At 36.5% G+C, this 16,094-nt stretch overlaps 1 protein-coding gene across 4 annotated transcripts in view; it reads left to right on the top strand.

Annotated features, from left to right (window-relative positions):
• LOC128990282 (arginine kinase) overlaps nucleotides 1–14,788 on the top strand; it is a 48,767-nt gene extending 33,979 nt beyond the window's left edge. For all 4 annotated transcript variants that reach the window (XM_054412606.1, XM_054412605.1, XM_054412607.1 and 1 more), the window contains 5 exons: nucleotides 8,463–8,638; nucleotides 11,256–11,434; nucleotides 11,837–12,211; nucleotides 13,140–13,337; nucleotides 14,153–14,788. In XM_054412606.1, coding sequence (XP_054268581.1) covers nucleotides 8,463–8,638; nucleotides 11,256–11,434; nucleotides 11,837–12,211; nucleotides 13,140–13,337; nucleotides 14,153–14,302 — 1,078 coding nt within the window. In that variant the 3' untranslated portion in view covers nucleotides 14,303–14,788. The remainder of the gene's footprint in view (nucleotides 1–8,462; nucleotides 8,639–11,255; nucleotides 11,435–11,836; nucleotides 12,212–13,139; nucleotides 13,338–14,152) is intronic.
• Nucleotides 14,789–16,094: the final 1,306 nt, after the last annotated feature.

Raw genomic sequence — 16,094 nt, 5'->3', positions numbered from 1 at the left:
TAATAAATGAACTCTATCTGTTTGTGCGGAAAGTTATAAAACGCTATAATGCGGTTGAAAATTTCCTTCGCTGTTAAAGCTTCTCGTCTATTCTTCTCCTCATTTAGGTGCGTACCGTAAAATGTTTAGTTAGTTTTCAGTATACAGATTTGTTGTGACGTATTAGCCTTTGTGTTGTTTCAGATAATGTTTGTATGCGTGTGTCGCTTTTGTTCCGCGGTTGAAGGCTAATTTCTTCACATCACTTTTGTTTAGATAGATGTGTAATAGATTTCGGGGCCGGCCTAAACATCACTCTTGTTCCGCGGACGTCTCTCTTGTTCCGTGAGAGAGGGGGCTGCACTCTTCCTCTTCCAAATCCTCTCTTTCGCTCTCCTTCAAATTCTTTCTTTCATAGGTAAGGTTATGTTAAATTAATGATATTTTTTGTTAAGGAAGGAATTATAATTTAACGTGTTTTAACGCCCGCATGAAAGAAATAATTAGGAGGAGCTGACGAGCGCGAAAGAGAGGAATTGGGAGAGGTAGAGTTTAGCCCCCTCTCTCGTGGAACAAGAGAGATGTCCGCGGAACAAAAGCGATGTTTTGGCCGGTCCCGAAATCTACCTGCTGACCCCCTGAGTGATGCAAAGAAATTAGCCTTCAACTGCGGAACAAAAGTTATACAGCCGTTTGTATTTCTGTAGTATTGGCATTGGTGTGCGTGTCAACTTTGACAGAGGAAGTCTGTTGGTATTGTAAAGATAGATTTATTGACTCAACGAATCCGTTCTTGGATACAAATAATTGTGGAAGTAATGCGCGCGCATTCTTTTCCAGTATAGGAAACCGATCCGATACAAGTACAAGTTAAACCAAAAGTATTATCTGGAATCATAGTCCTACCGGCAGTTGTCCAAGTGTTTGAAAGTAGAAACATGTATGTATTGATTCTAATAATTTCCTATTAAACGTAGAAAAATCCAAGAGCCTATATTAAGTCCATGTAGCAGCTTCGCAGGAACAACAATTCTTACCTTTATTGATTATTGTATCACAGAATCGTACTTAAATATTTCCAGCGCTGAACAAATTCAGTATTTAAAATTTGAACATCATGTTCGAATAAACCTAACAGTTAAAATGATAAGTCAATACCTTCATAGTTCATGTTTTAGGATAATCAATTCTTTATGAACACTTTTTTATTTTACTTCCCAATAATATCTTTAGCAAACCAATAGACACAGTAACTATAATCTTTGACTATTAATACAACTTCCATCCCCATGTTAAGATTGTAACTAAGTTTTTTTAAAAAAATTTTCGTAGTTGATGTCATCGATGTAATAGAGATCGATGGTTGATGTTCACCACATACAGATTGCGCTGATCTAAATTACTAAATTCTTTGGAGTACACAAACTTTTTTACTAAGTCAAATTTAGGGAACGACTTATGGCAAGCCATGGCAACTGTTATGACCCATCAACATGGTCAGCAAGGTCTAAAATAAATTTTACACACTAGCGCATTCAATTCAAGTTCACGTCTCACAGATTTTTTTCAAAGCTACACTTTATGTTTCGAAGTTATATCACAGTTTGTAGACTTCGGTTCCCCATAATGATCTGGAAAGTTCCATTCGGACACAATACATTACTTTCGTTGCCAACTAAACTCGACACGCACAGTCAAATTAAGCAGAACAATTTCCCAATGGCCCGGGCGAGCACAGAAATAGACAAGATCCTCTTACATGTCTCTTGTTCAACCAAATCCTTGGTGAGTCTCCAGCACATTTCCTCGTTATTGCCTTTAACTGAGGAATTCTGCTACTTTCGCCACGGTTTATCAAAACGTGGAATTTCCCGTTGAACAATGCCTAGGATCATTCGCGAGCCTATTTTTACTTTTGGTAGAATCCGAACATCTGTTTGGCAGCTACCTCTTTGTTTGTGCCAAACTGAAGTGAACTTGAATTAATCCGAACAGTTGGATCGGGAGATGAGAGAAGATCGGTTTTATAAATACGATAGCTTTGTAGAAAAGGTAGCTTTGTGTTGGAAGGTAGAAGTTTGTTTTTGATGTACAGTGCACTAGTGCAGTGTTGAAATATTGGAGTAGCGTTTTGAGATCGAATAAATATTCACGAAATCCATAGTTTGGTTATTAGTTAATTTAAGGTTTAATGTTTTTTCTATCGATAAACTTAGAAGGTACAAAATGTACATTGTGCTGATAAGACTATGTTTAGGTTTGCGTTGAAAATTGAATGATTTTTCCTATGCTGTAGTTTGTCATGTTTATGAGAAAAACACATAAATGGATTGTTTTGCTTAAAAGTCCTACGGAAATTTCCCCATTAGGAGTTCATAATCAATCCAAGATCAAACTTGTTGTTTACACACAAACACTTTAAGAGGAAGTCTATGGATATCTAATAGTTTATGTTGCCTTAAAGTAATAAACTAAATCAAATCAAAATATCATTTTATTTCGCAAAAACAGACATAACATAATATTATGATCCCTGTACAAAAATATTTACAATATTATTTATTTTTCTACATTATATTTAATTTTCTATAAAAGCTTTTTAAATCAAGCGAAATTATCCCCCACAAAGGATAATTTAATCCTGTGAGTGGGAGGGATGCATATATGTTTTATATAAAATGTGATTTGATTTACATTGCTTCCTCATCACTAAAGAATTTAATACTAGAGGAAAATACAATTTCGTTGTCAAGGTCCAACTGAACTGCTCAGGTCTGAACAATATCTGTCTCCGCAAGGTATCGGGTGGGAAATGATTACTGAAGCATGTAGTCTTGCTGACTCGTCGTTCTGAGAAAAACAGTAAGGAAGGAGACAATTTTACGTTCAAGGAACAAAGTATTGACTTATCTCGACTTTGAACCAGTGCAATCTTCAACTGCACTACTTGGCCTACTTGGCGAGTAACCAGGGTAGTTTGCAAACGAAGAACATATTGTATTCTGCACGTATATCACAGTTATAAGTGTACAAAATGGGTTATACAGTTTATACCTGATGAAAATAGTCAACCAACCATTATTCCAGTCAGTAGTGCACCGTTTGAGTTCCCAAATAAATTTGATTATCTAATTGCATTAATTCTTAATGCAGCCATTAAATGTAAAATAATTTGTATAACTAATTGTTAAAGCATTATTAGTTATGAAAGCTCTTGCGCAACATAATGTGCATTAATGCGGTAGCTGCGATGTCTAGTGATTTATAAATGTGAACTGATAAGAGCAATGCCATTTGCATATCAATGAGTCAGACATGACGTCATTAAATGGACGAGGGCATGACCCCGTCAGTGTCAAGCTAGGTATAACGTAATGCCAGTATGGCGCAAAATTTTCCAGTAAATAGAATAAATAATGATTTAACAAAACTTTAGAGCCTATGTAATGCTTTCTTATTCTTTTACATTTATGTACCGGTAACTAATACTACATTTATTTCCATTTCTTACATTCGTAGATGTATTAATTTATTGATTGATTGATTCCAATATATTGATCCAATATATCCAATATATATCCAGATACAATGTAAATTATATAGTTCATGATGTGCAATATTTATTTCGTATTGTTCCCAACGAATTTAGCAATGCTAACTGTAGATGTAGTTGTTTTGTTACACAATGCGTTTCACGGAGGTAGCGACTGGTCGAAATGATTACGCTGATAAGTGTCTTTCTGTAGAAATGAAGTTAAATACAGTTTCGACAAAGCTTGAGAGGCTCGAGGGATTATTAGATGGTAAATTCTTATCTACAGATAGTGTCCACGTTTATTTACACAACTCAAAGGTCTAAACATGTTAGACAGAGGCCATTGTGAAGTGAGGAGGCAGACTGGACCGCCTCCAAGTTCACCACAGGGGCGGCTCGACGGAAAGACTCATTGACCAATTGAAGCAGTAATTGCGGAAGCGACTCTATTGAATGTTTCATTGGACGTAGATTTCGGAATTAGGTGCAAAACCGAGCCCGCCCTTAACCAGTTAAGTCTCATCCGGTTTTCCACTCGACGGAAGACGCGTTCAATCAGCGAAGAAAAGCTTTTTGGAGGGCGACGGAAAATCAATTCGCTCTAAAGGTCAGGGACTTTTCCGATCTGTGGGAAGCGAGTCGCCCTTTTGGTTAGTTTGGTTCAGTTCTCTGTTCGCGCGGTTGGGGTTTGGATCCGGGTTGTCTTTACTTGACAAACAATAAGATAGTAAGTAAATCAGAATTACGTTACTCTTAACACTGTAATTGACCCTTAATATTCTTTGCAAATAAAAATACATGAAACCAACTAGGACCACAGATTACCCTACAGATAACTTAACAAATGGTATTATTGTAGCTCGTCCACAATATTTGTTTAGGGAAATTATTGAAGTATATATCCACTATCAAACTCAAACAAGTCAATCATGTAAATAATAATACACTAAATAAATATTAAATATACATTTTGGCCTATATATTTTTTATCTCGGTCAAAACTAAAGGTGGCCGTGATTAAAACTGTTTTAGTTTGTTATTGTCTCTGTAAAACAGCTGTTAAATTCAATAATTAGGTGATTTGTTTATTTGAAAACATAATATTTATCTATCGTTCAAGCTAAATAAGAAACAAATTCCGGAAGATTTATCAATTTTAATTCAACTGTTTTACCGCGAAGTAAAATGACAGGAGATTCTTGTGTTCGGTGTGGAAAACAGTTTGTGAGGCTGTAAGTATTACAATGACTAAAATTATCTCGACTCTAATATTGTTGTAGCCGACTCTTCTAGTCATTCTACCCTACCATATTTTGCTAATGAGAATTGATATGACCAGAAAAGTTATGTTAGCAAAATAAACTAATAAGAGTTAAACACCACTTCGTGTTGCTTTATGGGCCATTAAATTATCAGTTTATAGAGTTGTAATTTGTCTAATAAAATCGAAGATATTGAACTTGTTTCCTTTTAAACACGGCGTTTCTACTGCATGCGCAACAATCTTTCAATAGTTACGATATGTTGTAAAGATAATGTCTCAAATATAGAAACCCACTTGAAGATTAAATGATTATATAGAACTCAGTGTAGAAAGTGTATGAAGTAGATGAAAAGGACTTAGTGAGCTGCAAAAAGAGTTCAGGGCTTAATCCTGTCAAAAACTATAAAGGCAAAACGTCAAAATCTGGTCATCCAATGCAACTCAGGATTTTGTATTTTCCAACTAAATTTACCCTAGGCTACTTTAAGCGGCATTTTTCTTACCGAGTAGTTGGCAAATGCTGACTAGATGCTTTATGTTGGTGCACCATTGGGTTTCCACGTTGGTATCGATGTTTTTTAAACAGAAATTCGTCCTAGCGAACCTCCTTGAAGATAGTGATTAATTGATCGGAGTCTGTTGTATATACAATACCAAGACTCAAACAGCGGCAATCGAACGTTGATTAGGTGCATCCACTTGACTGCATGTTTGTCTAACTGCAAGCATACTGCATGCGAGCCTTGAACTTGATTTGAGGATGTGACTGAGAGGCAAGTGTTGAAGAGATTGTCAGCTCTATGAAGCGGACGAAGACAAATATCGACCAATATATGAAGTGGACGAAGACACATATCGACCAATATTGACACGATGTTTTAAAATATGTCAATAATATCACAACAGTTGCATAAAAGGAGTGTATGATGGATAGCACGATTATTAATTCAATTGCTTTTATCGTAAAGCTAAACAAACAACAAACGTTAAAAAGTTACTACTGATACTAGTAAAAGATGCAAGTAGGTAGCAATACACTTTAAAATAATGAATTAATCAAACCTACCCCATATTCTTTTAATAAGTAGAAATAATATTAGTTTAGAATTAATTCAATCTTATTTATTTTCCATTGTTTGTAAGGCAGGAGTCAATTTCTACCTAAAAGTATTAAATTTAAGTTAAAGCAGATTCCATCCATTTCACTCTCAACTTATTTCGCATGATCTTTTCGTAGTGATACATACGATGTCCATGCACATAACAAACATTTATGAAAACAATAAAACTACGACAGTGATATTCAAAGGCGCGCGCTTTCCCTCTTCGCCCAACAATGAACTGACCAGCTGATCAGGTAGGGACGCGCTCGCGTAATCTGATGGGTTTTGGCGGCATCGTAAGTTTATCGATTTCACCCACCCTCTGTACAACCCACCCCCGACCCCGACCCGGCGAGACAACGCTCGGGCGTGGTGCGTGCTCGTGCCTTCCGTGCATGTTGGGAACAATCTGTAAATTTATAAAATGGGGGGCTGCACGTCACAAGCGACTAAAGGAGTTGAAGAGGACCAAAGGTAAGGTTACGTGTTCGTGTGTCTCTGTCGGAATGTTCTGTTTGTTTACTTGTCTTGTTTGTCGGCGTGTTGTACAGTTGTACTCGGTGGGAGGGTGTCATCCCTTAGAGTCCTTTGTTACGAATTTGTCGCTTCGAGTGGCATTTAGTTTTGCGCTACAAGACGGGTTTTAAACGGTTTAAAATGCATTCGGCGTGTGCACGAGTAGGGGACAAAGGGAAATATTGTGGGTTTTCTGGAATTCAAAATAATTTAAATCCACATTAATTTCAGCTCTTTGTTGCAACTTGCCTGGGAATAGGCCTACCCTGGGTTTATATGCAATGTCTGCAACATTTATTGTATAAACTATTTGACATTTGGACAGATGTAAAAATATAAGGTTCGATACAGAAATTTAATTGATTTTACTGATACATTGTTGTTATCATTTAATTAGCTAGAAAAATATAAAAATCTACAGCAAAATTAAATTGTGTGTAACTAGAAAAACAATTATTAGATACAAATAACTAGATTATCAAATAGCATTAGGTCAGTTTTAAACTATATTCGATTATAAAACAACACGTTTCAAATCCTTAAGAGTTTATTCGAAATTGTGAGGTCTTTAAGATGACGTATACGTCATTACGTATATAATCAATCTTTATATTGTTTTTGTAAATAAACAAATTGATCTTAAAATGCAGTAGAACCCATAAAGTTTATGCGTTTGGACAATTTATTCGTGAAGTACCTATACTTGCCTGTAGCGGTACCTATAATTTTGGGAACCAAAATATAAAATTTGATTAGGAACGGTAGTTTGCTTTTGCTAATACCGAATGCGTCCTCCCATCCCTTTATAAACGTTGCGTTGTATTCATTACTGCGGTAATAAAATCAAAATCCGTGTACAATGCCCCATTGTTTATTATGCGTCTAAATTGTGTACACAACTTGTATAAAACCTCTGTATAGAGAGACCCTCTTTGGACGCGTAAGAAACTGAAAATCCATCAACAGGTCTAGACGTACCTAAGGCCTGTGAGTACAACGTCGGTCTCGCAAAACATAGAAATTCTTGCCGTATAGTAGAACAATTGCAGAATATAAATTTAATGTTCGACTATTTATACTAATATTTTTTATTTCTAATTCAGTGAAAAGTTCCTGTTAAACAATTTTCATTCATTTCCAGTGGTTTGACAACGTTGAATGCAATCTGTGATGTTTAAAGTTTTAACAGTCTAGCAGCTACGACCGTAATACAGTTCTCGCAGCTAGTCTGGGCGCGCGGTCGCGCTAGGGCAGGGGGTGTAGAGGGGAGTGTTTATTGCACATTTCTAAAAACATTCGGCCCACTCGGCACACTGGGGTTGTTCAGCGCCTCACTGCTGTCTTCATGGCTTTGGCGTGGGGGACGGTTAGTACACAAGGGTCCGCGCGCCCAGACTAGCTGCGAGAACTGTACATCTGCGGCTGGGGAGCTACAAAACTCAACAAGTAGCAAGCAGTGGCCGCTAGTCGGGGCTTCACAGTTTGATAGGGCTTTTGTGTTCCGTCACGCCTGGATGGCTTTGTTGTACTCCTCTCCCAGATAATATCTACCTGGTCCTTCATTCTTCCAGGATTTTTATTATACTTACGGGAAGATTATAACATTAATTGAACATAGTTGATAAATCTGACAAAAGGTGCTACAATGGACTATTTACTTAATGAAATAGATGAACTTGTTCAAAAACTTGCAGTCTATGCAAACTTGAATTATAACACCGATGAAATCATTTTTCACATTATGGTTTTAAGACTATTATTTATACATTACTAGATTATTAGATACGTGACTATAAGGCTTTGATCCTTATACACCGATGCATAATTTTTTCATATCTCAAACCCAACTTCATGCTTTCCGATCAATTTCCCTCTTCTCCTATTTCTAATTCTGGTAGTCAAATGGCATAGCCCCATCACCGATTACAGTTAACATCATACACTTAATCATACACAAAAAAAAAAAAGAATGTGAGACTTTTAATAAAGCCCCACAAAATCTCTGCAAATCTGCAGCTCATGTTGTATTAATCAACAGTAAGTATATTTACAACTTCTGTTTCAGCCCAAAAATGGTGGACGCAGCGACTTTGGAAAAGTTGGAGGCCGGCTTCAAGAAGCTGAAGGACTCCGACAGCAAGTCACTGCTCAAGAAGTACTTGACCCAAGAGGTCTTTGACAAGCTCAAGACCCTCAAGACCCCCACCTTCGGAAGCACTCTCCTCGATGTCATCCAATCAGGTAAGAAAAATTGTCATTCCCATTCCCAATCCCATAGAGAGTCCAATGCAAACTTAAGTGGAATATGTAAAGGAAGCCAAAAGGCAACTGAAATATGAAAACTACAGTACTACAGTTAAGAAGTTGACAGCAAGTGACATAGTACCATAACTCTTAGCTCTGATGCCACTTAAGTTGAACAATGACTTTTTATGAAAATTCATCTTGCCAGAAAATATTTGGAAAACAAGCTAATTTTACTACCTAATGCTATGCACCGTTACGTTTTTAGACTGAAGAGGCAATAACTGCTTCACGACTACAACTGATCAAATTTTTTGGTACAAATCATTACACCAACTCATTTCTCGAGAAACCCGACTGAAATAGTGAAATACAAATAATCATAGTTATATTTTAAACGTCATAAAATGAAAAAAAAATTAAAACATGGAATTGTTGCTTAATATTTCAAACATCAATAATGCCAAATGTGTAGACACAGGATGGGTTTCCATAAAAGTCACTTATTCTTCCATTAGTTTTGAACTGGCTATAATCTTTTGTTACCAGGGTATAATTCAATTCTTTTAACCAATTTATGTTTCACATAAACTGCATCAGTTTTGTGATAAATTTATCACCAATAGATATTTATTTTATTTTATTAATTTTTGCCTCCAGAATAAAATAACAAATCGGATGTTATCCATAACGGTGTTTAGAATTTCAACGAGTTTAAATCAACGAATTTCTAATCAGTTAAATAATAACGGACATTGCTCTGCAAAAGCTATAACAGTTTGAAAGACACTCGTGAAGAGACATGGTCAGCTATTAGATAACTTGATGGGACAGACATGAGTTGACTGATAGCGGAAGACAGAATCCATTCTATTTTAACAGCCCTGATAAAGAAATATTGCATGTCTGTGCAGTAGTTCACTCCCCTCACAAGTTAATTGGTGACTCACACAACACTTGATTAGGCAACATCCTGTGTGTGGACCAACTCTAACATTCCCCATATCATGTGGGCAATGGGTAATTCCCCTTTCACTATCATGAGGGTAGGTTAGTCCTAACTCAACTCATTCACACAAGAAGCTTAAGAGAGTAGAGTACCTAAAATTGGTCGTTTTAATCTAGACAAGGACTCCCTCGGGGAGTATCAAATTCACTTGATATAAATAATAGGCTTTTATAAGACTGTCCCATGTTAACTTTGTGTCAAGTGTAAAGCCAAGAGGCTTAGTAGAGGTATAATAGGTCCAAGTTGGATGTTTCTAAAACTAGCTGTTACCCACGGGCTTCAACCCGTTTCACTTCATAAGTACCGGTATTAATAAAACTATTGATTGGTTAAGTTAAGCTGGAATAAATAAAACAGAATGCAGCATTACAAACAAATAATCATACCAGATTTTAATAAGGTAATAAATTGAAAGAATTTTTAGCATACAATTAAGAACAGCTGAGGTATTTTTAACATATGGAAAGTTCCCTTTGAAAAGCAATTATGACCTTAAAGGGCAATTTATGAAATAATGGATAGTTTTGCGCAAGGTTTCTCGTCATGACGAATATTTTAAGTATACTAGAGGTCGTCCAGTGGTCGAAACTCGACCAAAAAAATGTAATGTACAGGCTTCTCTATTTTCAACCTAAGCTGTAAATAAAACATGTGATGATTGGAATTTCTATCATTTGTTTTGATTTTATGTTTATATTTCGTTGTTATTTTGTCACCAGCATAGCAACCCATAAAGCCCATGTTAATTTTTTGTTAATTTCAAATTATTTTTTGTGCTTATCTTTGAGTCTATTTTAATTTATCAAGGGATTCTGCACACCTACAGGAAAATAGCTTTCTAACAGTATGTGTAGATTTTCCCTACAATGAACACGAGCTGAGGAAAAAGGTTTTAAAGAAACGTGCTTGCCTATTAATATATAGATGGTTTATGGGGGTGTGACTTGTAGTTTTCTCAAAAGTTCATGGGTACTTTTGGCTTTATATATAGATAGTCGGTTTCAAGTATCAAACAAATTGTTTAATGAATAAAGGAACTGATATGAGATTTTTGGAGATAAAGTGATAATGATTCAATATTTAATTAATAATATGTTATGATAAAATTTTAATGCAAACTGTTAGCTGTTGCTTAAGTTACTTACAAACTGGATATTGTAGTGTTTATCTTTACATAATTATCCTAAGTTACTAAATTGCCATTATAAAAACTAAAATAAAATGAAAATCCGTCTATAAATATAATATAAAAGTTTCTGTCTACAGAACAGTTAACAAATCCATACCATTCCTAAAAAATAAGTAACAACTAGTAAAGTGCATCACTAAAACCATAATTGAATCCTAGCTGTCACTTAAAAGATAACCACTCAATAAAAAAATCCAGTTTCACTTTTTTAAACAACTAAAAATGACTAAACACTAAAATACGCATTTTCCATTACTCCCATAATAACATGCCTGATAATATGATTATTAACAAACTGAAAAAAAATACAGCATTAGTTGTCTGAAAAAGCTTTTGTTGAAAATTTAACCATCATAAACAGATTCGTTCCACTATTTGTGATATGAAATTGAAGCCAACTTTTTCCCGGTTGGCAGGTCTGGAGAACCACGACTCCGGAGTAGGTATCTACGCCCCGGACGCTGAGGCGTACACCGTGTTTGCCGACCTGTTTGACCCCATCATCGAGGACTACCACGGCGGATTCAAGAAGACTGACAAACATCCCGCCCGAGACTGGGGTGATGTTGACTCCTTCGCCAACCTGGACCCTGCTGTAAGCATAACTGACAAATATCCGTCAAAGGGTGATTTTGAAATAGTCAGGTTGAAGAGTTAGAGTAATCAGTTAATACAAGGAACTGAAATGTTCTTTGGTAACATTTTTTTCTAAACATACCTCCCTGCAAGAACATTTACCTCACCACAATTAAGTAAGATACCTACAGAGAATACAATCAATGGTACCTTTAAGTAGTTAACAAGCACCAGTTGCTGGTGTCTAGAGCAAATTCTATCCTTTGTCCCCTTCTGATAAGGTTTAATTTGTCATTCAAAAACATGCAAGATCAAATCATTTTTTTACTAGCTTAACTTGATGTAGAGAAGAATCGGGTGCATTTCCCACCCATCTAAGATGATTTTACATTTCTGTTTCATTATTTATTACTATTCTCAGGGTGAGTACATCATTTCCACCCGTGTCCGTTGCGGTCGCTCCATGCAAGGCTACCCATTCAACCCCTGCCTGACTGAGGCCCAGTACAAGGAGATGGAGGAGAAGGTCTCTTCCACCCTGTCTGGACTGGAGGGAGAGCTGAAGGGAGCTTTCTACCCTCTCACAGGCATGACCAAGGAGGTGCAGCAGAAGCTGATTGACGACCACTTCCTGTTCAAGGAGGGAGACAGGTTCTTGCAGGCCGCCAACGCGTGCCGCTTCTGGCCCACCGGACGTGGTATCTACCACAACGACAACAAGACGTTCCTGGTGTGGTGCAATGAGGAGGACCACCTTCGTCTCATCTCCATGCAGATGGGTGGAGACTTGGGACAGGTACGACCCCATAGACTATTGGGCTTTCAGTCATATGGAAAGATAGGCAATAACTTTTGTAGGGTGGAACTACTTTGGTATCTACTACCAATTGGTTTGGGTAGCATTTTTGCTTCTATACATGAATGAATGAATGAATGAATCCTTTTTATTTCATTACAGTACATCAGTTACAATGGTACTAACAACGATTTCTGAAATGTAATCCCCAAATGGGCTAATGCCTGTGGTTGGGGATTGAGTCCATCATCCGCACAATAAAACAATAAATTTAGGCTACTTTTAAAAAGGGAAAATAATATATATTGTACACAGAATTTTGTTTACAAGAAAAGATAAATAATAAAAAAAACTAGTTTACAAGATAAATATATACAAAACGATACAGTGTATGAAAAATGAATGCACGCATATATCACACGTTCAGTTTGCACGTTAAAATATAGGAAATTACCATTAGAAATAACACATAATTTGAAATGCCTGAGACTTGGCACATACGTTCCGCACACATAACACACATGGGAATTCATCTTAGGAAAAATGTATTAAGAGATGGTAATTATTTGAAATCCACTTATCTACATGTGATCATGCACTCTGTGATCTGCATGTATGATGCTGGAAAAGATAAAATCATACAAGAAATAAAAGACAAGATTTGGGAGTATTCTTCCCATATCTGACAGTTATATCCTATTTGGAACTGTCTGTTCACCTGCTCACATAATAGGCTAAGTGAAAAGTTTGACATTTAGATTTTTCCTAAAAGATTATTTGAGAAAGATGCAATAATGTCCTTTTAAACAGAAACAAATGAATAGCCTCTATTCTAGGAAAGAAAAATTAAAGTGTTGGAAACCTCAATTCAATTCTGTGCCTAAACTAAAGGTTTTGAAGGGAATAACATGGTCGATATTTATTGCAGGTCTACCGTCGTCTGGTGTCTGCTGTCAATGACATTGAGAAGAGGGTCCCATTCTCACACAATGAGCGTCTGGGATTCCTCACCTTCTGCCCCACCAACCTGGGAACCACAATCCGTGCCTCCGTGCACATCAAGGTGCCCAAGCTGGCCGCCAACAAGGCTAAGCTGGAAGAGGTCGCTGGAAAGTTCAACCTTCAGGTGAGAAAGCTGCATCTTATATATCTATCTTCCACAGCAGTTATAATCACTTGATTTTGAGAAAGTTATATATTTTACACCAACGTTAGACGTACTAAAGGAAATGGATCCAGCTATGATAAAAGTAGCTGGCTTTCATCGAAACAAGACTTGATAGTACAGGTTATCATTCAAAATTGCACACTGATCTTTAAAAGCCTTTAAAAGGGAAAGTTGGAACTAGGCCTCCTAGTGGAGCAAGTAGCTGGTTGTGTCTTGCTAAGGCAAAGGTTCTGCAATCATCAGCCTTCTCCAAAATCTTCGTTGCAGCCAAATATTGTTCTTGTTTGGCTAAACAGAGTGCTGAATGAAAACATTAAGTGGTGTTCAAACTTCTCTCCTCAGCCCCCAGCGCTGGAGTCACTTCTTCTCCTGACATCTGTCATCAAGAGGCACTATTTCTGATATCTATAAAAATCCTGTCTGAAATTAGACCATAGACAAAAATAAACAATATAGGTTCTAGAGCACACCGCTGGGAGCGTCATGTAGTTACGGCGTACGTGCTACGTAAATACACAGGGCTGCCAGCGGTGTGCGGCATAACCTATTGTAACCATAGCACTGCTGACAGTCTATATTTAATTCTTTTTGTATATGATTAGACTAACCCGTTAGCTGCAAAATCTCTCACCTAAAAAATAACCTTAGTCCTGGCAGTTCAGCTACTGCTATATCACTAGTTCTTCATCTCTGACACAGCAATAGTAGATGGCGTGTAAGGAGTATACTTTATTAGACACGGGTTATGTCTAACGTCTGGTGTTTGACCGTAGGTCCGTGGTACCCGAGGTGAGCACACAGAGGCCGAGGGTGGAGTTTACGACATCTCCAACAAGCGCAGGATGGGACTCACAGAGTTCCAGGCCGTCAAGGAGATGAACGACGGCATCGCCGAGCTCATCAAGATCGAGCGTGAACTCTAAGTCTCAGGCTCCTACGTTCATATCCATTCTTTTTTTTATTTAAAGATTTATGTACTTTAATCTATTCTTTCTACCAAAGACGGAACCGACTACACCAAAAATAAAATTGTGATATGTAATGTTAGTTGTACATTGCATATTGGAATCGACTGAAATTAAACTAATAAGAAAAGAAAGTGGAAATTTCAGTTTTTTTTACCATCGGTTTTCTCATGTTTTGTTATCCTAGTAGATGTGCTATGTCGTTACAATATGATTCTGGTGTACATTTTGTTAAGCATTATCTGGAAGTAATTTTTTAAATTACAACAAACCTTGCAAAATAGATCCTAGTTTGTGTCGATGCTTAATGTACCGCTTGTTTTATAGGACACTGTAGTGTACCCTGGAATACTCGTAACGTTAGTTGTTGAATTGTGTATATGGTTAGCTACCACCCGAGATGGTAAATTAAACTGTTGACAAAATAAAATTGGTTACTATATTCTCAATCTTTTCCTTCCAAATTCCCTTTCAGATGCCTCTAAATGGTGCAGCTATTTATTATGTGTAAAAATTAAGTTTGCAAACTCTGGCTGAGGGACTATCATCAAATTAATCTCTATATCCCACATGGTATACATTTGTTCAAGCTAGGGTTGCCATATGGTAATTTGTAAAAAAAGGGGAGATTCTAGCTAGTGGCCCCAACTACAGTAAATAGGCCTAACAATTTACGGGCTAGCAAAATTGTACACCTACATAGCACAATTAAATATTATAACAGAATCGGTATGAGTCATACACATAAAAAAATTATATCACTGACCTGAAATTAAACACGTTTTTATTAATACTTAAATGGAACTGTCAAAAAACGGCCAAACCAGTTGTTACAACTATTAGTCATAAAACATTTATATAAAATACTTACTAATATTAGGCTACGTCTATTGACATTCGGGCCAGTGACGTAATTTATTTATGTTAATTAATCCATACCGTTCTGTTCAATATTTGGGCTACAATGTCAATATTCAAATATGGTACGCTAAAGCATAAAATTTTCATCTTGCTTGTCTCATCTCACTTAAAATAAAGAATAATGTTAACAAAACACTCTCTGTCTGGCTCTGGTAGTGAACACAGATACGTTCGGACTTGGGAGTTCGAACTGGCCGGCAGACGCCAATTTAAAAATGTTAATAGAGAGTACAAAAGTATTTTTCAGTCATTGCATAGGCCTACCCTAACAATATTTGTGAACACAAACATTTTATTTATTCCAAAAGTGCCGTTATACAATTTATTTTGATTGGCAGTAAAAAAAGAGGATATATCCCACTTTTTGCAGAAATCCCCCGGAGCTAAATTTTGAACGTCAAAATCCGGTAATCTCCGTGGAAATCCAGGGATATGGCAACCCTAGTTCAAGCAAATAGAGCAAACATTTTGAAAGTAAAAATAAAAATTTATCTAAAAAATTATAATTGATTGCATTATTTGCCATACTGAAGGTAAAAAAAAGGTTTAAAAATATATACTGGTAGTAAGTGTGATTAGAATTTTTAAAAAGTTTAGTGCCTAAAACTCAAAACTCTCATGTTTGAAAAAATCAAATGAAAATCATGACTATTTCTGGAACAGGGGAATTAACAGACAAAATACTAAAAAAGACAAGGACCTCATTATCCTCAATAGATGTGTCACAATATACATTTTTGAGTCAATACAAAATGTTGGAATAGTATATTTCGTACTTAGGACTGATAATGAGCTTTTGCCGGCTCGAGAGCTGCAAAACATTTTGGTC

Source organism: Macrosteles quadrilineatus, unplaced genomic scaffold (genome assembly GCF_028750875.1).
Source record: "Macrosteles quadrilineatus isolate MER2022 unplaced genomic scaffold, UCM_ALF_1.0 Scaffold_3__2_contigs__length_128488019, whole genome shotgun sequence".
Lineage (NCBI taxonomy): Eukaryota > Metazoa > Arthropoda > Insecta > Hemiptera > Cicadellidae > Macrosteles > Macrosteles quadrilineatus.
Note: the sequence above shows the minus strand (reverse complement) of the source record. Positions and strands in the feature narration are given on the sequence as shown.